The sequence below is a fragment of the Leuresthes tenuis genome, unplaced genomic scaffold (assembly GCF_036924035.1).
Source record: "Leuresthes tenuis unplaced genomic scaffold, fLeuTen1.0.hap1 SCAF_9, whole genome shotgun sequence".
In the NCBI taxonomy this organism is placed as follows: domain Eukaryota; kingdom Metazoa; phylum Chordata; class Actinopteri; order Atheriniformes; family Atherinopsidae; genus Leuresthes; species Leuresthes tenuis.
Window position 1 is genome coordinate 17,519,622 of NW_027325363.1, and position 24,581 is coordinate 17,544,202.

Genomic DNA, 24,581 nt, shown 5'->3' on the forward strand with positions numbered 1-24,581 from the left:
CCTATTGTTTCTCTTTGTCTTTTTTTTTTTATCATTATAATTATTTGTGTTTTTGCTGCCTTTCAATCTATTGTGAAAAATGTGCCATTTGCTTCAATTTGATGGTTTCATTTTGGAGAGAGCAATTTCTGTGCTGAGAGGTGAGGAGAATTAGAAAAAAAAAGAGTGCAGAGACGGGTGATGGAGGAGTGTGAAAGAGGGTGAAGTGGCAAGATGTGGAGGGGAAGATGCAGGTGAGTGAGTAAAAGATGGCAGGGTAATTTCATTGTCTTGACCTGTATGCTTTCAGTTAAATGAATTAAATGCATTTCGGGGCTGATTCATAGTGGAGCCGCGTCTCTCTGTCATACTGGCTATTGTGTGACACTGAGAGAGCAAATATAACAGAGGCTGTAGAGGCCAAAAACTGCTCAGTTTGGGTATTGTAGATGATAAAACTGGGAGTTAGTCCAATATGGAGGAACATGTTATGCTAATTGGGTCGATTAAGCAGGTTAGTAACATGATTGGGCATTAAAAAGCACCTTTGAGAGGCAGATGCTCTCAGAAGTGCAAAAAAACTGCATCAAAAAATGTGAAACAGTTTCATAATAATGGTACTCAATGTAGAATCTTTGTGTACTCCATCATAAGTATATAATATCATAAAAAGATTCGGAGATGTCTCCAGACATTTTCATGTTCATCAGGCTCTCGGGAAAGCATTGCATTAAAAACAGGCATGATCCTATCATGGAAATCCCTGCATGGGCTCAGGAACACTTTCAAAATGTACTGTCTGTGAACACAGTTCACTGTGCCATCCACAAATAAAGGCCATAGCTCTATCATGCAAAAAAGAAGCCATATATGAACATAATCCAGAAATGCTGCCATTTTCCCTGGGCCAGAGCTAACCTAAAATGAGGAGGAGAAGTGGAACACTGCTCTGTGGTCTGAAGAATTGAAATTTAAGTACTTTTTTGGAATCATAGATGCACCCCTCTGAACTAAAGAAGAGAGAGACTCTGTCCCAACTTTTTTAATTGTCATGCTGCCCTCAGAACAGGAAATTTGCACATCTGGAAAGGTTCTATCAATGCTATACAGGTTTTAGAGCAACATATGCTTCCACCCAGACGATGGCTCTTTCAAAGAGGGCCTTTCATATTTCAGCAAGACAATACTCAGCTGGATATTGTACTGGATACAACAGGCTGTATTGGCTTCGTAGTAGAGTCTGGGTGGTTCTGGGTTCATCAACTGAAAACATTTGGAGCATCATGAAATGCAAAAAAATGACAAAGAAGAACTGTCAAGCAGCTAGAATCTTATATCAGACAAGAATGGGACAAAGGTCCCAAGATGCTTACAGGAAGACAGGATGCTACACAGTGGTGAAGATGGCCCTGTCCCAACTTTTTAATCGTGTTGCTGCTATTAAATCCGAGATTTAATAAAGTTCAAGACCAAATATATTTCCTCAAATAGCAAAATGTCTCAATTTTAACATTTTATGTCTTTTATGTTATGTTGTGAATTCATTGTGATTTATGACATTTGAAAATCATCGCATTGTTTTAATTTACATTGGACACAGCAGCCAAACTTTTTCGAAGTTGGTGTAGTACGTTTCTACTTCGATCCATGATTTTACCGGCCCTCTGCCCTTGTATTGTGTGTGCACGGCTGCACATGCCTGATGTGCTGCTGCAAATGGACCCTTCTTTACCCTGACCCATCAAGCATCAGGTATGCCTTTCAGCTACTCAAGTCCAGTCTTTCTGTCATTAGTTGCTGCTTAACCAAAGTAGGAGGGTTTTCTTCTATGGATTAGCCTGGTATCTTGTTTAGTAGTCCAGTTAGTGTGCTAAAATAAAAGGGTTATAAGCTGACCATTTTAATAGCTTGTGTAATGGCTGTGATGTTTTAGTTACACCCAGAGTTATTTTGCTATTGTAGCAGAAGAATTAACCTTAGATTGGAAAATAAAAAGTTATCTGTAGTATTTTCTTACAAATTATAAAGTACTTTCTTTTAAAGCAAAAGTTCACGGGACCCTCTCCAAGCCTTTTTTTTTACTTGGGGAGCCAGTTCATACATCTGTTATGAGCTCAGCCAGGGAAATATCAAACTTGAGCTTTATCTGACCATAAACATTATGTGACCTGCTTTTCACCTGTTCTGCGTTACAGATTTCTATCACATCGACATCTTGGTATTTTTGTTTATGAGGTAGGTGGCGTCCCTTCCTAATATCTTCTATGCCCAGGAAACATCATAGTAATCTCTCTCAAGTTTAACAACCCTTTTAACCTCTTATCTGATGTAATGGCGTAGGTTATCAGCAGCTGTGAGTAATGATGAACTGCTTTGGAAGATGTTTTGGACTCATAATGAAAAACACTGGAGAGCGTAGCCAAATATAATTGCTCTGCATTCTACCTCTTTGGACATTGCACAGGGATTGTATTCAGACTGTTAAAACTGTCTAATTATTTGATAAAAACATAAATAGACAAAGGTCAAAGGTATTTTTTTTTTAATAACAATAATGATTCAAAGGTACTTTCTTGTACATTTACACAATGATTATAAATGGCTAAATTAAATAAAAAGAAAAAGAAATATACCTCCCTCCCCCCAACACACACACACAAACACACTCATACACACACACAGTATATTCTATCACTTCTCCTCAGCAATGCTCCATGGAGGTCCCACCGTGGATGAAAAAAAAAGAAGAAAAAAAACGCCAAACGTCATCAAGATTCAGAACTTTAAGTTAAGGATTATTAAAACTTTTACATTTTAAATAGGCTACCTTTTGCTGCCCAGCAGGTGGGTGTTGGACTCCACTGAATCAAGCTATTGTGACTTTTAAAAAAACACCTGTTAATAGCAAAGAACTGTGGCAGCACACTGTGAGGAAACGTGACCCATAAAAGACTGAATTCATTTGTTCTTTTAACAAACACACCTTCCAGCTGCTTCATACTCAACAAGCCTCTTTTTGCACAGCCTTCTGGAGGACTGGGATTCTGTGTTTGACACCAGGCAGAAAAGTACAGATGACATGCAAGGACTGACCAAGCAGAGCAGCGCCCGTTGACAGGATATGTTATGCTGCACTGAATTTCATGTTTGGGGATTTCTTTTTCAAAGATAACTAAGAAATAGAATTATTCTCCAACCAAACAATGCTAAATATTCTTTTGACTGGCCCATATATTAGAACATATCAACATAGGATATCGATGTGAACCTTTGTAAAAATAACACTCCCGCTTTTCCTAGTGTTCACAAATCACCCCAGAAAAGTGTCATCATTACAGTAACTCTAGACCAGTTTTAAAGAGGAGACAAACATCAATTAACTGGGAGAGGAGAGAAAGTCTGTTTTGGCAAAATATACTGCAGGTCAGTGGGGAACCTCCAAAAACCCGTGAACAAGGCTCGGGCGTCAGCAACAACACAAACCACTTTGTTGTTTCTGAGGCAAGTGTAAAACTCACCTGTGGGCATAATCAGTGTAATAATAGGCCAACTCCTGCTAAAAAAAAAAGAGAAAAAAGCCACCTAAATACTTACTTTAGATTTTTTTTTTTAAAAAAAAGGTAAATAATTCTAAATATGAAAGTTTTCATAGCTGAGAGAAATTGGCAATAAAATAAACCACATACAAGCCATCTTCCTGCACACCAATACATAGCATCAAGTTACATTCTACTGCTCCGAACATCAGGAAAAAAGCAAAAACAAAGCAGCAAAGCTTTTTAAAAGTATTATATTATACATGAAAAGTAATTCACTTAACAATCAAATGTCCCCGTGGGAGGGTAAACAATATCACATTTCCTTTTATAAAATAACAAATTTAAGCCATCTTTATCACATTTTTTAAGATATTGGCACTGTTATACAGCTTATGAAAAAGATTAGTTGAATTTTTTTTTTAACACAGAAATCCAAGTAGATGTAAGTTGAGTTTAATCACGTTTCTGTCCAGTGTTCACCCACACTGACGAAACATGAAAGTAGTAGCACTTAAGATGTAAAAAAAATAAAAAATAACATTAAAAAAATGATGATATAATAAGACTGCTCTGATGAAACACCAGTGAAGACTGGGGAAAAGCCGCAATTTGAAAAGAACTTTGTTTTTCTTTGAGGAAATAAATATCTTGATCATGTTTACCGTAGATTTTCAGAAGTCGCTCTTTTGCTGCGAGGAGTGAATGAATACTTCCAAATGGATAAAAAAAAAAAGTAGGCTATTAAATATGACACACTCACTACAGGGACATGCGTTCTTTCCTCTTCTGTTTCATTACGTTTACGGTAACCCATCATCATTTCCTTTTATCAAATTGAAGCCCAAAGTGGCTGCTCCGATAAGCTCAACTCAATTATGGTTTCAATAATAAATCTGGGCCGTAAAGAGATTAGAACAGAGTGTTCCTTAATTCAAACGTAGATGAACTGCCTCGGTCAAGAATTTGTGAAATCTGCTCTTCTGCTCCTGTCGGCCACCTCGGAAAAACAACACACGAACAATTGCTTGTAACATTTAACTGTGGAAGAAGTCTGTAGTTGCACAAGATAGCTTTGATTATCTCAAATGAGAAGTAAGACTGTAAAGATCACTTCTAACGGCAACACTCATCTTATTTATATCGCTAACACTCTACTGTTAAACACTCGACTGAAAACAGATTCTCATCGGGGGGATTTATGGGGATTTTGCTCATCTTTGTGTCCGTAGCAATCATCCAAACAAGACTGTCCACATGTAAAAAATGCCAAAACACAAGGATTGGTGTTCCCTTGATGTGATCACTACACCTCTAACAGTTCAGTTCAGTTTAATTCTAAATAGAAAGATGAAAGAAGTTGAACAATCGACACATAATGTTGAAAATTCTGCAACTTACATACTTATGTAAAATAGTAAAACATTCTAAAAATAAATAAATAAATAAAAAAGAGACCTGCTAAATAACTTATCTCACTTTCTTATACATGTTAGAATTATTAAACAATTTCCCCTCTTATTACTTATCAATATATTTAATTTCTTCTTATAATAATCCCTTTTCTTCACTCTCTCTTCACAAGCCACAATTACTCTATTGGCTGAGGGAACAATCACACATTACAACACACATGCTCCTCACGTGCTTATAAAAGCGACATTCACATCAGCAGCTTCAGACAAACATACAAAAATACTGTTGATGATTTCTTTTAAGACGTCTAGTTGTCACCCTCAAGGCCTTGGGTTTTTGTTAAACTTACTGACTGCAGCGACAGGGGATTCATCTCACGTCTCCAAGAACTGCAACATTCAGGACACTGATATGCATCTTGAGATGTTTTGTACAGCACAGTTTAGAGTCGAAATGCCTCTAGCTTATCCTTAAAAATGCTTGTTTGACAAGATGAAGGCAGAACACGATTGGAAACACTTTTTCAGTTCATAAAAAAAAAAAAAAAGGATCTCTGTCAACAGCTGAATTGAATCCCCAAATTACCCTTTTTGGTTCCTTCTTGTACTTCTTTTCAAAGCAAGTTTTTATACTGCTTCCAAAAAAAAGTCTGCTAACCACTAAATAAATCATCTTTAGGCATTTCTGTTGGATACAATGCAGGTAAACAAATATGAGGGAGAGTGCAAATTTTGAGATTCCCTCATTTCCTCAATAATAATACTTAAGAAACAATTAAGCGATTTAATCTCACAAAGGTAGCAAACTTCTCCAGGTCTGTCCTGACAGTGTACACAACCATATGTCTATGTGGTGTTTACACAGTAAACATAGTTGTTTTTCTCTACCAAATCAAACGAGCAGACAGGGCAGAGTGGCTGCTCCCAGTTAAATGTAACACCTGGGATGTCATAAAGTGGTTAAGTCAATTGGAAATCAAAACTGGTCAATTATTGTTCACCTAACCCTGTCTTCTATACTCCAATCCTTGACGTGTCAACTAGCCTAAGTTAATAAACAAAAGCTTTATATATTGTCTTATACTTTTATGAAAGGACTCTACTGCGTTAGCCACCAAGATATTCATCTTATTAGTGTTGAAAACTTCACTTCACAATGGGAACAAAACAGCCAGAACTGACACTGAAAAAGCTTAAGATGCCATGACGCATAACACATGACATGCAAGGCAGCCTGCTATGATTCAAAGGTCACGTTTTCTGCTGACTGAAGACACAGAGAGAAAACAGTGCGCCAGTAGTGAAGACATTTTATAGAAGAGAACTTTTTAGTTCACTGCGTTTGTAGCTGTGTCATGAATAATTATTAAATAAGGTTGGTTCATGTGTGCCTCTAAAGAGAAGTCAGGCCTTCCTTAAGTGCATCATTCACAGCCCTGATGAACAGCCTCATGTCTTGAGCACTTCAGGGGGATAGCAGACACTTTTCCATGTAAAGACCGAAGCCCTGGTCACCACCACAAATAATCCTGGAGTTAGATGTGTGGCTCAGTACCAGGATCACCTGACTCAGAACAGGTACAGATCAAAAGGCACCACTCGGTAGTCAGTGGATTGATTTTAAATGTTCATTCAAAATGAATTAAATAAACGACTGAGTGTCTTTTTCTACCCAATAAACAGATGAAAATGTCTGGATTAAAGTATGTTAAAGCGCAGGAGATTATCAGTCCAATTTGTTAGAGTGTGTTTACAAAAAACAAGCATTTTGAGTGGAAATCATGGTTCGAACAATAGTCTGCTGGCAAAATGTCCTGCCTGCAATATTACTGTAGATGGCCATCGTCAAAAAGGGATGATAACTTTGTGTTCGTCATGGAATGTTTACAAGAGATTAAAATAATCTTCATCTTTCCGTCCAAATGTTCTATTAACAAATCGTATTTTTCACTTCATTGTGGTCCACTGGTTTATGTTAAGCTCACTATTCAGTACATCCGTTTCAAACTTAATACCATCCTTCAATACCGCCATAATGTGCTCTTTAAGCTCTCTGACATGACATTACCATCCTACATGTCTGATGTCAAACTACCATTAAGGTGTTACAGGTTGAAGGAGATTAAGATGGACCCTGTCTTTTTCTGCCGAGGCAGCACAACTTTGTCAGGCTTCACCCGGGAGGGCTGTTAAACGCAGCTGAAGTGCTGAAGCAAGCGATTAGTCCGTCTCTCAAGATTGTGAACGCTGTCAGTGAAAGCAGCACATAAACCAACTCCTCCCCCATAACATCTCCACAACAACACAGGTGAGTTTTTAACAGCAGGTTATAGATTATAAGAATTAAGACAGTCGGCGCAATGGTAATGATAGACTGAAAGCACTTTCATACAGGGGACAACTATCTACAATCAACAATTATGACCACCTCTTCCTGTCGTATGCCTTTTCTTCGTAAAATCTGATTATCACACAGCTCATCCCCTCGGCTGTCTCACTGCAGCTGTGTCATTGGTAAATTAGATTGATTCAGAAACTAAAGCAGGAATACACAGTGAAAACAAGGGTAACAATGGAACTGCAGGCCCAAAGTGATCAAATGTCCCTTCAAAAATAAAGAATCTGAATAATCTTTGTTAGTAGTTATAGATAAATATCTGCCTTTCATTAAATATACAGTAGATGTCGACCTGTCCACCCAGCATCCTCTTTGTTGAACTGTCCTCCAGAGAATAAAGAGGAGTGAAAAAGAACAACTATTCTTCATGATTTAAGAAACCCCACATGTGCATCTTGTATACATACACATAATATTGCTTTTACACTTAAAAATATGGAATATTTATATAGAAAATATCCAAAACAATAGAAACAGTTTCCATTTACATTTTTTTTCTTTTTTTGTTATGAAATCACATTATGTACCCACAACCTAGCAAACTAAATCCCCATTAACCCTTTGGCACAATAATCATATTAATATCAATTGTTATTATATTATTGAATTACAAGACAACTGAATAGGAATGATCACTCACACATTCAGCGTAGTAACACAGTTTCTCTAGTCGTAATACATAATCGGTACCGTATGTAATAACATAGCTCGAAAACTTTTTTTTTTTTTGTCACCTTTGTTGATATGTAAATAAAGTCACTTTCATCTGAAACGAAACAGAACTTCCTTTGCATGCCCTTATTATTTACAGAATCTCTGTCTGAGTTTGTTCTTGCTGGCTACAGTGGAGCGCGAATGCAAAACAAAAATCAGACCATGGACTGTATCTGCACCAGTCAGCTGTCAGAGCAGACGAATGCACCTGCTGCGAAAAAGATGGAGATGGACAACAACTGCACAGGCAACACTGTGGAGCACTGATTAATGTGGTGATACTAACTGTTCAGATCAGCTATAAGAAGAGTTATATTTCTGTACCAGATATATCAAATAAAAAAAATGTATGCATTGTGTATTACAACCTTCTGACTTTTGATTGAGTGTGTTTTCTTTGCGTAGGTGGGTGTTTTCTTCTGTGAAGGGAGATGACACAAAGCCAAGGCCTCCTCTCACTGTACAGATTGCATTCATCTGCACATGTTTATGCTGCCATGCGACACAGCTCAAGAGTTGGAACGTGTAAATACATTCAATTTAAAAGGCATATCCCATTCTTGATTTGTCCAATTGTGCCACCACAGGTTTTGCAAATCTTTTCGTATATATGTCATATATTCAGAAAAACATTACCCAGTATAAGACAGTTAATTCCTTCTCTGTAAACTGAGCCCCGTCTCCTATAAAAAGCATTTATATGTATATATATGATTTTGCCAAACCTAATTTCAAAAAATTAATTACATCTTCGAGTGTGTTAAGTTTTTCTTCCCAATCCTGAGGTATGACATGAGGCCACACCTGACCTTAAAGCAATGGTCTTACAATATGAGAAATCCCTTATTCACTTTGTTGCTAAGCGCAAGGTGAAATTACTGATACAACTTTATATTAAGTCAGTGTAAAGTTTTTGCCAAAAGCCAATTATCTCAGCTTAAAGACCCGGAAACAGGTTGAGGAAAAAAAGAATGAACTTTGCCCTTGTTATCATCTGTGTTAATTGAAGTTGGTTCAACAAGAGGTGTGGGGGATTTCCGTGTTAGTATTTTCCTGGCGTCCCTTCAGTTTGATGGGCTTTACTGGATGTCAGTCATGTCTTACTGTTTTACAGTGTGGTCTTGTGAGACAAACACTAATGTGGCTAAAATAAAATAAATATAATATAAAAAGGTTACCCAAATGCTCAATCTGAATTAGTTTTTGCTTGAATTTACTTTTTTGAAAACACTGGAAAACATTAAAAAGTCACAGCTACTGTACAACGGATGACCTTAATAGAGGCTGAGGAGGAGGCTCCCTCCCAGCTTGCAGCTATCAATTTGTGCCTACTAACATTTGAGAGGACATTGACTCCAATTAATCCCATTCAAAGCACTGTCTTTGATGAAACGGGGCTACTACGTCCTGCTGACACATTGTATCAAGAAAATGTCATGACTGGGATCCAGCTAAGCCTGATAAAATGCACTTTTAAATGCCACACAATAACAATAAGCTTTGAGGTCAGATTTGTCCCAGTAATCCACCTGAGTGAGATTTAAAGACTAAGATGTTTACGGTAGAACAAGGTCTGGTCTTGTCAACCCCTCTTCTCTCTCTTTCTTGAGTTACAGACTGGAAGCTACAAAAAAGGTTTGGTCCCAACTGCTTCAGGAATCATGTAGAAAATATACATTCAAACTTCTGAAGATACTTAAACTTGAAGAGTAGAAAATACTGAAAAACTGGCAGGATAAAAGAAAGCTGCGTGAGAGAGAGGGACTGAGGACATGACAGCTATATAGTGGGAGCAGATTGAAAGATGAGCAAATTAAAAGATGCTTTTGTCATAAAGTTCTTCACACAATGCACTTTTTGTCAGAAGCATGTTGGATTTCATCACCAAAGAAAAATCCAGAACCTCTCATATAATATATTTACAGTGTTTTTCCTCACAATGTATTTGTATGGGTGTGCTCACACTTATGTGTTTGAGTGTGTGCATGTCTATGAGCATTTATATAGTGTATGTGCCCTTCATAGCCTCTGTGTAGTTCTTACAAGCTGTTGGAGTCTTCTGTTGTCATGTTGCCACCACTTGTTTCTCACTAAAATTCCGCCAAAATACACTCATGCTCACTAAAGCACACAAACGCTATCTCTAATTAGTTGATAGTCGAGACATCTTAAGGCCACTACCCCAACCTAAATGATACTGTTTAGACTCAAACCATCAGGTGATCGCTGCCATTACTGATGCCAAAGTTACAGTGGTCATCGTCAAATCCTCACTCACTAGACAGCAAGAAAATACAACATTGGCAGGCTGCTAATACTTGCGTCTCACGGCAAACATGTAAACACTAACACTGTTTGGTGTATTCACCACACAGCCCTCTACATCTACTCTTCTTCAGGTTCTTATTCCAAACAGGGATGAATGGATTTCAGTGTATCCTCCATCTTTTCTCCCATGAAATCTCTGCCTCACAGTGAGGATGAACTCTGGCTGTAGTTTCTGAGTGTCAGTCTGGTGTACCTGGGTGAAGGGGGAGAGGGGGGTGGATGGGAAGGGACAGGAGGGACACACAGACTCATCTCTGAGTTTAGGGAGCCACTGCTGGAGGCCAGAGAGTCCCGGAAGGGTGATGGAGGAGTTAAAGCAATCAGCTCCTCTTCCAGCTCCGCCCTTCTCAGCGGGGAGTCGGGTATGCAGGCAACCAGGCCTCCTCTCAAAGGGGAGAGAGAGGCGTGGGGGTGAGGGGGCGGCAGTGCGTAGGGTGAAAGAGGGATAGGGTGAGCGAGACAGCCACCCTGGCTGGCCAAGCTGGACTCAACAGGAGGGAGGGGCTGAACGTCAGCATAGGTTGTCAGGGTCGGGGGCATCGGGAGCTCACGGGGTAGCAGGTACGGGTCGGTGGGATGAGGAGGAGGTGGTGAGTGTTTGTGCGTGTGTGAGTGCGTCGGAGAGGAAGAAAGCATCATACTGTTGAGCTCGGAGATGTTGGCGGTAAACCGGTTTACCACGCAACTGATCTGATCCATCAGTGTGCTCTGGGCCGCTGGGAGGCGGTCGTCCACAGTAACCAAATGTCCGTCACTCCCGGCTGCAACAGAGCCGCTGCTGGGAGGTCCACAACTGCTCCCGCTGCCGCCACTGCAGATGCTACTGGAGTACTTTGGAATACCGACCATCTGGGGCTCCTCTGCAAAACTTGCTCCTATTCTCTGGCTGACAGTGCTGATTGGTGAAGGTGTCTGTGGCCGGTATGTAATCGAGTAATGCTCCTCTGCTTCCGAGAGCTCATACAGGGTCTTGTCTGTGCTCATGTCGGGATGAGAGGGCAGGGAGGACATGGAGGGGAGGGAGGGCAGCGGTACATGTGGCGGCAGGTCAGCCCCACTACAGTACCGTTCCTCAGAGGTTTTGGAGAAGGGCTTAATAACAGCAGTTTGATTGTTCTCTTTCTTCTTGATGTGGAAGGACAGCCGCTGCCACAGGTGGTTTCCACGTGAACTGCTGCGCTCTGTCTGCGCCCAAGACACTGATTTACCGTTGGAGCTGCAGAACAGGAAGGAAAAAGAGAGAAGAAAGCAGCAGGGGTGTTAGGAGCTCGGAGGAAGATTACTAAATTCAATATTCTGTTCATTATCCATCGAGTTATTTTGTTAAGTGATGCCAATCAACGAATAAAAACATTCCATCAGTTTGACTTTATATGCAGAGTAATTTCATTACAATTAATTCCCAATCTTACTCAGCTCTCTAGTCTGTTCTTCCTTTTTGTGTCACATTTTCATCCTTTCTCTATTTCACCTTCCATCTAACATTTTTTTTTCCACGACATTTCTCTGCTTCACATCAGTCACAGCACTCTGTCCTTTACTGCCCCTACATCCTTTTGTCGGGTTAATTAGTGTGATTAATCTATGGTGAAACTTCTGATTAAACCTCACATCACCGTGCCTGGGGAAGAGATGAACTCAAATCACCTTGGAGACACACACATGCACACAATCTGTTTGATACTCACACTTGCGCACACGTAAGTCCATATGCTGGTTGACTTACACCTGCACATAAACATGATGTGATCTACTTGTCTGATCCCATAAGAAGGATCTAGCAGAGATGCACATTGTACAGACTAAATCCAGAGGCTTATTCTAATGTCCAGTGAAGTTAAACCAAGCCCTCTTTGGCAGTTCAAACATTTGACTTAAACATCAAACAATTCATTCTTTGAAAAGTGTCTTTTCTCTTTGGTCTAGCTAAATTTATGTCTGCCTGCATCTGTTCAGCATTTCAAACAGTAACAGTTTCAAGGCCAGCAGTCAAGGAGACAGACAGCCCTGCCAATTTACCACCACCCACAGAGGACAACAGGACCAAAAGAGACAGGGAGGGGAAGACAGGAATGAGAGAAACAAAGATGGAAACACTCCTGACACATCTTATAAGCGTGTGATTGAAATCTTGCTTGCCAAGCAGCAGCATGAGCTGGAGTAACCTGCTGACAAATGAAAATGTGCTCCTGTCTTCTCTCTGGGACAAGCAGCTATGCGTCACTTTTTGAGTCTTCCTTCTTCCTTGTCACTGTACATGTAGACGACTGTGGATGGCCTTAAAATTGAGGTGTGAGAGATATAATGTATTTATTCTATAACAGAATTTCTGCTGCATTCCCTCTGCTTCACTTCTTTCTCCATCTGTTTTTTTTTTCATTTTTAATATTCCTCTTTCCACCCCTCCTCTCAGTCCTGTCTCCTCTTCTTTGCCATGTCTCCATAAGGCAATTTTCAGCAGTTCATGTTGGGGTCAGGAGACCAGTCAAGCAAACACAGGGGATCATGGAGAATCAATCTCTCAGAAAGTTCAAACACACTTACCATAAATACTGTCTAAGTGGAGCCATTATAGAAATGGGGCCTCTGACTGTATCTGACGACTAACTTAGCATTAACCTGGCCAACAAGCCTCTTGGGGACACACAGCCGACACACACACACAGATATACCTGAGTGTCTCTCCAGTAGAGCCTCTGCGTTTCCACAGGTTAATCAGACTAGAAGAGCGGCTGGCAGCTGAGGACGATTTGCCGTCGCCCACATGCATGCGCACCACTGTGCTAGTGGTAAAGGCACTGCGCACATTACGCTCTGGTTTGGCCAGAATGATGTACACCTGATATCAAACGAAACATAAAGCATGTTCTTTAAACAAGACTCAACAGTTTGGAAAATAAGACAATTCACATCATACATCACTGTGTAACACAAAACAGCCTTTTTTTCAGAGGGGTAATCTGATCACTCAAGCTCTTTTATCTAAAAGTAAAACTATGATAAAGAGAGAATTCTCAAAAGCAACAGCAGTGTTTTGGCCAATTCCAACTTCAACAGTTTGATCCCTCACTTTTCACCAAGGGCCATCATAAACTACACTTGGGCACATCTGGTGAATGTACATCTTTCTTGTATTTTCGATTTGTGTGCCCGCTTTTGCCATTGTTTAACTCTGGCAGTCTCTTTTCTTTTTAAACCGATTCAACTTGTATAATTATATACACACACACATATATATATATGTCTATATATATGTGTGTGATTCACTATAGAGAATCTATATGTAGATTCTACCTCCTGGCCAGCACATTTGTGGTGTGTTCAAGCGCTATTCTGTTTGTTCAAACATCGGCAACGTGAGTAAACCCAACAGGGGGCCTTTCTTTGCCGATTGTTCTCCACGCTACTTTTCTGTATAACAGACCCAAAGGTACTTTCACATAGGATGTAGCATGAGCTGCACTCGCTGTGGAGGTAGGGAGCAGGGCAGGAAGAGGGTGAACCTGCGCAAATGGTGCCAAAGTTGGGCGGCAGCTGAGAGGTGACTGTAAAGCTATCTGGGAAGTAGCGAGCTTTTCAAGATGTGGACTGGATGTAGGCTGCATCTCTCAAGCTGTCAGAGGAAACTACTGGCTTTACAGTTTCTGAGGAGGAGGAAATGAGCAGCAGCTCAGGGGGTGTGGGTTGATAATATCCTCAAAAACAGAAGTTCAGAGAGTTAAGGCTTGTTCAGGAGCTAAACCTGTACAGTGACTGCTTCCAGGTCTCCATCAGGAGTTTGATAGCCTGCTGGGGAGAGTTGTGCCAAGACTCACAAAGATAAGAATCAACTTTAGGTAGATGTTATGCTACATAATTAATAGCAATATACCTGGGGTTTCTTAATTAGTTGAAATGCCATATCCCCACCGATTTGATATGCCGATGTGTCAGAAAGTGACGCATCCAAATTGAAAGCTTTAACTTCAGCAAAGATTTGTTTTCATTTTGTGCAATACGCAGATATGAATGGGTTCATAAGTGGAGAGCAGCACCCACTGTATTCTATGTGAAAGCCTCTTAAGACTGTCGAGAAGGTACATATTGTGTTATATTCTAAGTATAACATGACTTCAAAGGCTTAATTCTAAGTTTAGCAAAAATACTTTGGAATTGGTGCAGATGGAGATATATTGACACCTAAGCCCAGCTGCAAAGTTTATCTGAATTTTAATATATTTTGTGCACTGATCTGATCACAGACAATATAATCAAATATAGTCTCATATGCAGTATTGATGAATCCCTCAAAAACAGTGAGAAAAAGGTAAATTTGGTTGCATAACATAGAAACATTGAGGAAATCTATATATCAAAACAGTAAAAAGAAGAAACTGGACATTCATTTCAAGCTTACCTTGGGTACAAACATGCAGCATAGAGCCACAGTAGCACTGAGGCTGACACTGAAGCACATGGTGATAATTTTGTAGTTAGAGCCAAAGTAGATGGGTACAAATGCCAGCCAGATAATACAGGTGGTGTACATGGTAAAAGCTATGTACTTAGCCTCATTGAAATTGGCTGGGACATTGCGGGTCTTAAAGAAAGGAGACAGAGTGAAAAGAAAAGACAAGCATCAGTAAATATCGTTGAATTTTTTTATTTACGTGTATTCTACCTTAATTTTAGGGTAGGGATGTTAGACTTTGATAACTACCCCTGACTGAGCCAGATTAGACACTGAAACAAACTGTTAACTCACTGATATGGCACCAAAGATCTTTGTCAAAGTTAGGTGAAACATGACCTAAACCACCTAAGTTTAGTTTTTTCCAAACATTTTTTTTTAAATGCACTGCATTTCAGGCTGTCTCTTTATCTGCTTCAGCTCTCTCACTTAATATAAAATCAATGGCTGCAGGCAACTGATATTCAGACACTGACTTTATTGTGTGATTGATGCAACAGAATTAGTTTTACTGCTGTTGAAAGGTTTTATAAAACATACACAGTTGTTCAGTCATTTCCTCTCACACTGGGTCTGTGTGACTTTCACACATACTGTAGCTAGACTGGACAAACATATGACTACAGTATTTCTACTAAAGTCTTAAAGATGGACCAATATTAATTTGTTATCAAAACAGCATGCACTTAGTTATTGAGGCCATAAACTCACTAACAAATCAAGTAACTGAAAAGGGTCACTTTTTCGTAGACTTCTACACATTCTGACATCTTGCAACCTGCAACCTCAGGGGTTGCCTGCTGGTGGCCACTAAAAAAGACGCGGGTTTAGGTTGTACCACGTTCTTTTACATATTCGTTTCATGAAAGAATGAAAATTGACCACAAATTTACCACAAAATGTTTAGAACAATCAACAAAACTGTAGTAACAGATAATATAGCTTGTACCTTAAAGGCATAAAAGGTGCAGCTGAGGATGAGCAAGCCATTGTATCCCAGGGGGGCGACCACACCAAGGTTAGTGGTGTTGCAGATGAGCTTGACCTGCCAGATGCTGGGGTAGTCATGGATCACCTATAGATCCAGGAGTAAACATCACTTGCCAACGGTTCAAAGCTTGACAAGGCTATTGCTACATCTATCATTTCTTTGCTTCTACAAGTCAACTGATGGCTGCAATGATGCAATAAGCAGTGCAATGCAGAAGTAAACAGTGTAATAAGGTCTGCCAGCAAAGATTTCAATACTTACAAGCAACCCAAGCTGAACTAATAATTTCATTGATAAAGATAAGGAGATTAAAGGCTTAGTTATGCCTTAGTAATAATTTTTTTTTTAAATATCTCTGTCACTAAATTTCAAATCATGTGAATCTACTCACCTCAGGCGGCTCCATGAGGCAAATAGCCACAATAATGCCCAGCTGTAGCAGTATCAGGAGGAAGGCAATGATAAGCTGAGCACAGGCAGACATAAAACGAGGTTTCTTTGTACAGATCTTCTTCTTGCTTCCTGCCAGGATCCGAGCGATGCGGTTTGTCTGGGGTCAGATATATCATTAGGAAATGCAGCATTTACTGAGCATATTGTATCTACCATCCATCTGTTGTCTGTATGTCTACACTCCTGTTGTTAAAATTAGGCAGACATATCAATGAGAAAAACTTCATTTGTAATGGTAATTTTCACTTCCCCAGCTCAGTCCTTACCTTGGTGACAAGCGCAGAGTAGCTCATGGCAGGTGACAGGCCTATTCCCAGTCGTTGGAGGTAGCAGTGAATGATGTGGGGTTTTGCTATGAGACTGAAGGTACACAGGTATCCCAGGCAGATCCCTGCCAGTATAATGTAACACAGCTCCCTACTAGAGGATTTCACCACTGGGGTGTCCCGGAACCTTACACACAAATGCATACGAAACACACGTAAGTAAATATAAATACATGCAGTTCAAAGATAGTATTTGTGATGTACATCTAGTCTAGTCTTTCTCCTCATATTATATATTTTTTGAGATAAGATATTTGTTACCGGATAAAGACTGCAGTCACAAAGAACGTGGCCATAAGACCAAGGCAGGCAAAGACTACTGCAGCAATGGGTTCAGGGTCACCCCATCTCAGGTACTCCACTGGTATTGCGTCACAGCCTGGGGACAGAATAGGTATGCATGTGAATATGTAGCCAAAATAAATCAAGATCTTAAATATGATACGAGAGAAGTCAAGCAACTGCATTATGCAGAATTGGCTGGTGGTAAGACAGCCACATTTAAGTGCATTTTCATTCCTTGTGCTCTTTGCCTCATTTCCCTCGTTCTCTCTACATCCTTTTGCAGCTGGTCTTGAAGCAATCGGGTTGAACCTCAGCATGTAAAGGCGTTAGTGTAGGAAACAAGTTGTAAGTAGCGGGACTGAACAGCAGTTCTTTGCATAGAGGGCTATTTTGTGATCATTTGATAGATATGTTCTATTTCAAGATAACAACACCAAAAATTAATATCACACCAATTACTGAGTACAACCCCCCCATATTGTCCACTGTTGAACTAAAAATTAAGACCTATCTTTCCTCTCACACACATCTTGGTCTATGTTGCAACTTTCTTTTGCAGTAGGACTTCTGCTATATTATTCTGCTAAGTATTTTAGCCCATTCATTAATTCCCCCCCTCCATTTGTGTCTCTGTTCCACATGTAATATGCCATTAATCATTTTGCTTTTTCTATATCCTCTTATATCTCCCTTATCTCTCCACATCCTCTTCCATCCCACCTTGTTCCTTAATTCTCTCCCTCTATCTCTGTCTTCTCCATAGGCAAGGAGATAAAGCCCCATTAATTAAAGGGACAGTTCTAATTATGTTCCATCTTAACGCTGGCTGGTCTAGACACGCCGTAGGAGCAGGGATGCACACTTAATCTGTCTTCGACTTTCTAAACCGAAACATTTTCACCGTCTTGACTTTTTGCTTCCTTTGTTTCTGCAGAGACAAACTCACACATGCACGCATCACACACCTGTTTGTATAGAGGGGATGATTATAAATAGAAAGGAAGAGGCAGAAGAGCAATTAAAAAAAGATTTGAGTGCAGTAATTGAATAACTTTGTCTTTAACACAGTTAATGAAGTGTATTAAGTCAGTGATGTGATTAGGTCTAGGGGCATAAACAACAGGCTTCTTTTTTTTTGCTGACTGCATCCAAGAGGACAGTTGCAGAGACAGGCAGACACAAGGCATAGGCTGTAGACTCATGTTACTGAAAACCTCAAAGTACAATTTCAGATGTAGTTCACTGCTATTATTCTTTGTAAATCATAATCTAAAATATGAGAAGTACTGAGTATGTGTAAAACAATACCGAATTAATTTTAATTTAAAGACTATATAGAAATACATTAAATGCGTGCAAAAGGAGCAGCTGCACAACAAAATCACACAGCAAGATTGAATCATTTCATCTTAACAATAACTGTTGGCGACGATATATTTTTCCACATAATATGAAGTGTTTTTCACTATTTAAACATAGCCTCCTATTCTAACTGTCTCACCTAGTCATCAGTAAGGTCACACAAGAAAATGTATGGTGAATTAATACTGTGCACATAACTCTTGATGGGAGGCAGCAAATCCTAGATCAGTGTTCTTCCTCATGGGCTTACTCAGAGCAGAAAAAAAAGCATTGACTACATCAGCTTTTTAATTCCCAATTAGTTCCTAGAACTTGCAAGAAATTGCAGTTAAGCCAACCTGGCGCATTCAGCGGAAGAAGGTCCATTTAGAGAGTTTAGTCAATATGAAGTTTTCAGGCAAACTCCTTTAAACTTTCTCAAACTTTGCCGATCAGTGAAGAGGCTCAAATCCCAAAGCTAATCCTCCTTTAGTCTGCTCCTTTCTCTGTCCCTGGCTGCTCCTCATGTCACAGACTCTATTCATCTCCATCTCTCTCACTTCCCCCTCTCTATCAGACTTACTTTTATCATCACTTCATGTTTCTAAGTCACTTTTTCTCTCACTCTTTTTCTTGTTTTTGCCCTATTGCTGTCTTAAGACCTATGCTGTATTTTTTGGAGGTTTCACAAACACTTCACCTCCCTCCCTTGTCAGTTGATCCATGCTCTACCTCATCTTTTCTCTCTGCCTCTTCATCTCAGACTTTCTATTTCTTTCTGTCGCAGTTTGTTTGCTTGATTATTACAGTTCCATACAGCCCTGCAGGGGGACTTGGAGCGCTTATTGTTGATGATAAGAGACACAGGAGCACAGTCTCACGCATGAACTTGTATCCACCAACTAATATATGCGCAGCCCCAATCATGTCTTCAGCTAGTCCTCTTTTTCATTTTCACACTGGTTTACACCCTGTATTAGTCTGCGTATGGTTTTGCCTGTAATCTAAATTTTCAGCAGGATTCAATTCATGTTTTAATCATTGAGCTTGGTGAGGAGTTAGCAAGCAGTATAATGAGCAGCTGAGAGCACAACAAAGCACTATCCAAACGTTTGCAACGCGATGGAGGGGAAATACATTTTTCACTGCAACAGTATAGTTTTTTAATTGAAAATTGAAGGCTTCTATTGATGCAGAATAATTAAAACACCCATGACCATGTGACAGTTAAGAAGATAAGAGAGAGAGCGAGCAGATGGGAAGGGAAAGGGATGGGAGAAGAGGGAAAGAAGTTCTGTGGGTAAAATGAAGGGATCATATCTCAGTTTTTCTCTGTAGTGTAACTGATGCAGGACTTACTAATATGTATATAACACACAGGGTAAAGGAAAGAACTCTCAGATCTCTGTAATTCCACTTAGCATTCCTTATCTGCCCTACAATCCCACGTGTTCATTCACATCAACATTGTATGTTTCACTCTTAAGATATTACAGTAATGTCTCTGTTACTTCAGTTTAATATTACAAATAAACGTACAAATACACACTCACACACACTTATACATACTGACCTGTAAGGCCATCATTAGGCCAGGAGCCCAGCTCACAGGCTCGGCAGGTGTATTCATCAAACACAAATTCGTTTTCTTTACAGGGAGTGCACGTCCAGCAGCAGCTCACTTCACCTTTACGAATCACCTGAAGGACACAGAATTAGCAGTTTTCGTGAGCGCACAGATCTTTGTTCTTTCGCCCACAGAGTTGGTAAGAAGGGGGTTTTTTTTCATCATCATGTCAGATCATAAGCACCAGCCACCACCTGCCGAGTCAGTTACAACCTGCTTTCAACACCGTCCAACAAAATTTTAAAAGATAAAACTAAAGTCATGATGTTTTCTAATTCAAGGTCCAGACTTTCAAACCTGCCTTCAGTTGTCACTGCTCAAGGAACTAAGATAGAATTTGTCTCTACCTAAAAATATCTTGATGCTGTCTTGTATATGCATCTAAAAAGCTTACAGTCCCTGGATGCCATGTATCATGGAGCTCTGAGGTTCATATCAGACATATCAGAGGTTAAATCTCTTACACATCGTTGTTTGCTGTATGCTCATGTTGGATGGTCTTCTTTGTCTGCTTGTAGACTCAATCACTGGCGTATTCTAATTTATAAGTCTATTCTCGTTCTGCTCCCATCCTACCTTCTGACCTACATCAGTCAGGGGAGCACAGAGTCTTAAAATCTTCGTTCTCAGGATCTTTTTTCACTGTCTGTTCGTAAAGTCAGAACTGAACTGGGGAAAAAGGCGTTTGCGTTTCAGGTTTGCGGCTCCATTTACTTGGAATGAACTACAAAAAGACCTGAACCTTAAAGATCTGGTTTCACTGGACTCTTTTAAGAGGATGTTGAGCGACTTGGAGGCGGACACATCTAGCTGCAGATGTTTTGACTGATGCACTTAATCCTTATCTCATGGGAAATTTCCTGACTAATATTTGACTTGATTCTGTGTTTATTAATGTACTGAAATCTTGTTTCATGTTTTTTGTGTGTGATTGCCTGTGTTGGTCTGAAACTGTTTAACGTGCTGCTGCCCATCTTGGCCAGGACACTCTTGAAAAAGAGATTTTTCATCTCAAAGAGGTTTTCCTGGTTAAATAAAGGTTAAATGCAAAAGTCTAATGCAAAGCTTCACATTCAGTAAAGCCAAGTAGTGAAGTTTTGATCCCTTTAAATTTTGACATTGAACAAGAACAGCTAAGGAGCAAATAGCTGGACAGTATGAGTGTAGGCGATCTGGTAAGAAGGCAGAACATCATAAACTAATTTAATCAGCTTACAATAAAGATTTATTTAAGCCAGAAAGCCCTACTAACTCAGCATTTCTAATCTATGACATACTTAGAAAAAAAGAGAAAATATTTTGTGATCTAATATGTGAAGGTCAGTGATGCAGAACACTCAAAATGGCTGCTTACTATTTGGATGTTTGATGTTAGCGAGCTGGGTTAACAGCTATTTTCTGCAAAGCCTGTAAACTAGATACTGTATATTCTATGTATTGCAGCATGTAAATACTTGCAAAAATTCCAATGTAACCACACGTGTCACGTGTATTGGTCATCTTACCTTAATCTGACCTTTATCACAGGGTTCACTGCAGACAGATTTGATGATGGTATCTTTGGTGGGCCAGATTTCATCGTCATCGATCTTCAACCCCCTGTTGTCCCAACTACCAACATTAATGTAGTCGTAGTAGTCCTTTCCCATCTTTTTAAAGTTCATTATTTCATACCTGTTAATAAAAAAGGCACATGTGCAGTGGACATCACACCGTAAACTCTACAGAGTTGTACCTCTGCCACCCAACAGACCAAACAAACAGACATGTCTGATATGTCTGCCAAGTAACAATGCCTACCTGCCAGGTGAGTCTCCATTTTCATCAAATAAGATTCCCTCCCCTGACACACCAGTGAAGTTGGTTTTCATCAGGAAGTCCAGCAGTGTAGCACCATCTATAGGTCGCATGGCATCACAAAGGCCCTTAAAATACATTAACAGCCATGTCATTTTGAACTAAATAATATGAACAGCAGTTTACTAAACATCATTTAATCTAAGTATTCCATGGTGAGGAAACAGCGGTGATTCGCCATTAAAAAAACTTAAAGCAATAGCAAATAACAGGTTAAATATAATTTCTTTGGATCTGAGCTTAATTTACTTAATTATGCTCAAAACACGTTTACTGTACTGTTTAACAAACGAACACTGAGCGTCTAAATTTTAACCGACCAAATATCAGCAGCCCACTACGTTACAAAACAAATTAAACATGCAGACTAAAAGGTATTGTTCCACCATCATATGACCCTCCCACACAGGCCAATTACTGTTACATTTCTGAAGACATCTCATCACGTTTAGTCAGCGATAAACTTGTATCTGATATAGTTACGTGTCTATGTACAAAAGTTATGTTTTAAGTAATCCCCACAAAGTTAAAACAAATACATCAGACTGAAAATGCAGCAACACTGATGTGCTTTAGACGCTGACAATATACACACTGCACAGAGCTCACTGTTAAATGGCAGCAGCGCCTCAGGACCTTATCACACCGTTTGTTAGAAGAGGGACTAATGCTTCGGTGTCCTGTGTGTAAATGCAGAGGGAGCATTGACTCTATACATTTTGATGCTGCTCTTATCCGCACCGGAGATGTTTCTGAGACAACAACAGAGATGGTACACGGAGGCGAATGAGCGCGTGCGTGTGACAAAGAACCGGGATGCTGGAACAAAATGCTTTAACCAGCGACATCATTGTCATTCAGCTGTCTGTGAAATGTCTGTTTTCTTATTTGTAAATACAAATTATGTGGCCCAAAACGATCATTGTTCACTCTGTATGAATGACCAAAGGGAAATCTCCCCAAATAGCAGCTGGGATATGCTCCAGCACTGCCACTATGGAACATGGATGGATGGGTGGAAACGAGGAGGAGGGGGGATTTAATGAGGAATTTTTATATTTTTTACACCTAAAAAACACGGTATTAAAACAGCTCAAGCTGGAGTACATTGTGATTCCGCCATTTCCACTTCCCACTTCTGTCTTTTTTCACTGTAGTAAGCCCCTCCATTTATCCTGGACCTACCTGATAGCCTGGGCAGAGAGCCAGCTGCATGTTATGGAGGCCATATGCCATTGAGTAAATGGCATTGATGACAAAACCCATCTTGGTGTCCTGTGCATACTGCTGCCGAAGAGACTCCCGTTCTGCAGAGGTGGATAGGAAGAGTTTGAAAGGCATGAGAATTGGGTTGGTAAGGATGATAATGAACTTCTCACCAGAAAAACTCTTTTTGTTCTTTTCTTGCTAACATCAAAGACCACTCTCTTTCCTCTTCTTCATCAGTTACTTCACACCTCCACATCTAATTCCTTTCTCTCTCTCTGTCTGTGTCCTGTTCATTTGTTTTTCACGTCCAATTTCATTAGAATACATTAGACATGACTCTCTTTGATGCAGCACTCACACACTGTTTTCCCTATGAATGGAAAGAATGAAACAGAAAGAGAAGGGGTGAGAATTGAATGCAACAATGAAAATGAAGGGTGCACGCTCAAGATGAACCAGAAAGCTGTGCGCATCCATATGGTCTGTTTGTAGGTGAGTGGGAGTGCTTTCAGCCTGTCTGTTTGAAAGATATTTGCAGTAATAGTGGTTATTATGAAAGCCAATCAATGAAAATGCAGGCTGGTACAGTAGTCTGTGTTGCTGACCTAAAACAATGCCACCTCTCTCTGTTTCTATATCTCAGTGAACAGTTGAGCTCTATTTTCTGGTTTTATCCTGATAGAACTCACAGGACGAAACAAACAACAGCTATTAACCTACCTACCGTAGCTTATAGTACCTCTTTCAAGTTCCATTCTAGCAACTACTTTCATTGGTTCTGCACTTACTGCCACAAGTGCGGTTGTACTTGTTGCTCTCCTGTGGGTGACCCTTGAGTCGACAGTGAAAACGATGCTGCCAGAACTCTGGAAACCAAGGGTTCCTCTGGTTGTTATCCGGGCGAAGTTTCAGGTAGTAATCATCAAACCATTTCACGTCAGCTGACTGGAGCTTGATGGTAATACCCCCAGCCGCTTCCTTCACGTAGCCGTCTGTCACGTCATACCGGTCTGCCCATCCATCACTGCACAGGACCACATGAAGAGATTTGATGTTAATATTAAAGCAAAAAGCAAGTGGAAGAGTTTCTGCTTTCCACTTCCAAGGTGCAGCTAATGCAGCATCATCTAAAACTGGAGTAAGGACAAGATAATTTAGGGAAAAAGGCTGGATAACTTTGTAGAGTGATGTAAACTTACCCTGGAAATCTGAACATCTCACTGATATGTGTGGCCTAAAACAAAATGCCAGGGTCGTGTTTTTTTTCTCTCGTTTGTAGTTAGTAGTGACTTCAGACACAAAGTTTCTCTTTTCTATTATTCCTGCCCTTTAAAATGAGAATGTAGTGAAAGGCCAGGGAGCTACTGTTGTAAGCTGCATGCACCATTGTTAAAATTAGTATGACATTTTTCCAATATATCCGTTTGTTTGAGTCCAAATTTAATAATAGAATATCCATATGCAAGAAACTCCCTTAACAAATGGCAACCCAGTGTCCAACACTATCAACAATACATTATCATGAATAAACCCAATTTCATGTACACACACACAACATTCCCACATAATGACAAGCATACATAGAAGGAATTTACTTTATGAGTGCTCCAGTTTCCTTGCAGGAAAGGACAAACAAAGAAAATGTCAAACAGAAAGACAGAGAAGCCAAGCA

The 24,581-nt window shown here is 39.9% G+C and overlaps 1 protein-coding gene across 1 annotated transcript in view; it reads right to left on the reverse strand.

The window, feature by feature from the left end:
• Window positions 1–2,585: 2,585 nt before the first annotated feature.
• grm5b (glutamate receptor, metabotropic 5b) overlaps window positions 2,586–24,581 on the reverse strand; it is a 65,235-nt gene continuing 43,239 nt past the window's right edge. The window contains exons 7-18 of the mRNA XM_072392600.1: window positions 23,698–23,933; window positions 22,886–23,007; window positions 21,644–21,768; window positions 21,349–21,517; window positions 19,790–19,916; window positions 16,852–16,969; window positions 16,531–16,717; window positions 16,203–16,361; window positions 15,770–15,895; window positions 14,767–14,949; window positions 13,043–13,209; window positions 2,586–11,586 (exon numbers count right to left, since the gene is read on the reverse strand). Coding sequence (XP_072248701.1) covers window positions 10,512–11,586; window positions 13,043–13,209; window positions 14,767–14,949; window positions 15,770–15,895; window positions 16,203–16,361; window positions 16,531–16,717; window positions 16,852–16,969; window positions 19,790–19,916; window positions 21,349–21,517; window positions 21,644–21,768; window positions 22,886–23,007; window positions 23,698–23,933 — 2,794 coding nt within the window. The 3' untranslated portion in view covers window positions 2,586–10,511. The remainder of the gene's footprint in view (window positions 11,587–13,042; window positions 13,210–14,766; window positions 14,950–15,769; window positions 15,896–16,202; window positions 16,362–16,530; window positions 16,718–16,851; window positions 16,970–19,789; window positions 19,917–21,348; window positions 21,518–21,643; window positions 21,769–22,885; window positions 23,008–23,697; window positions 23,934–24,581) is intronic.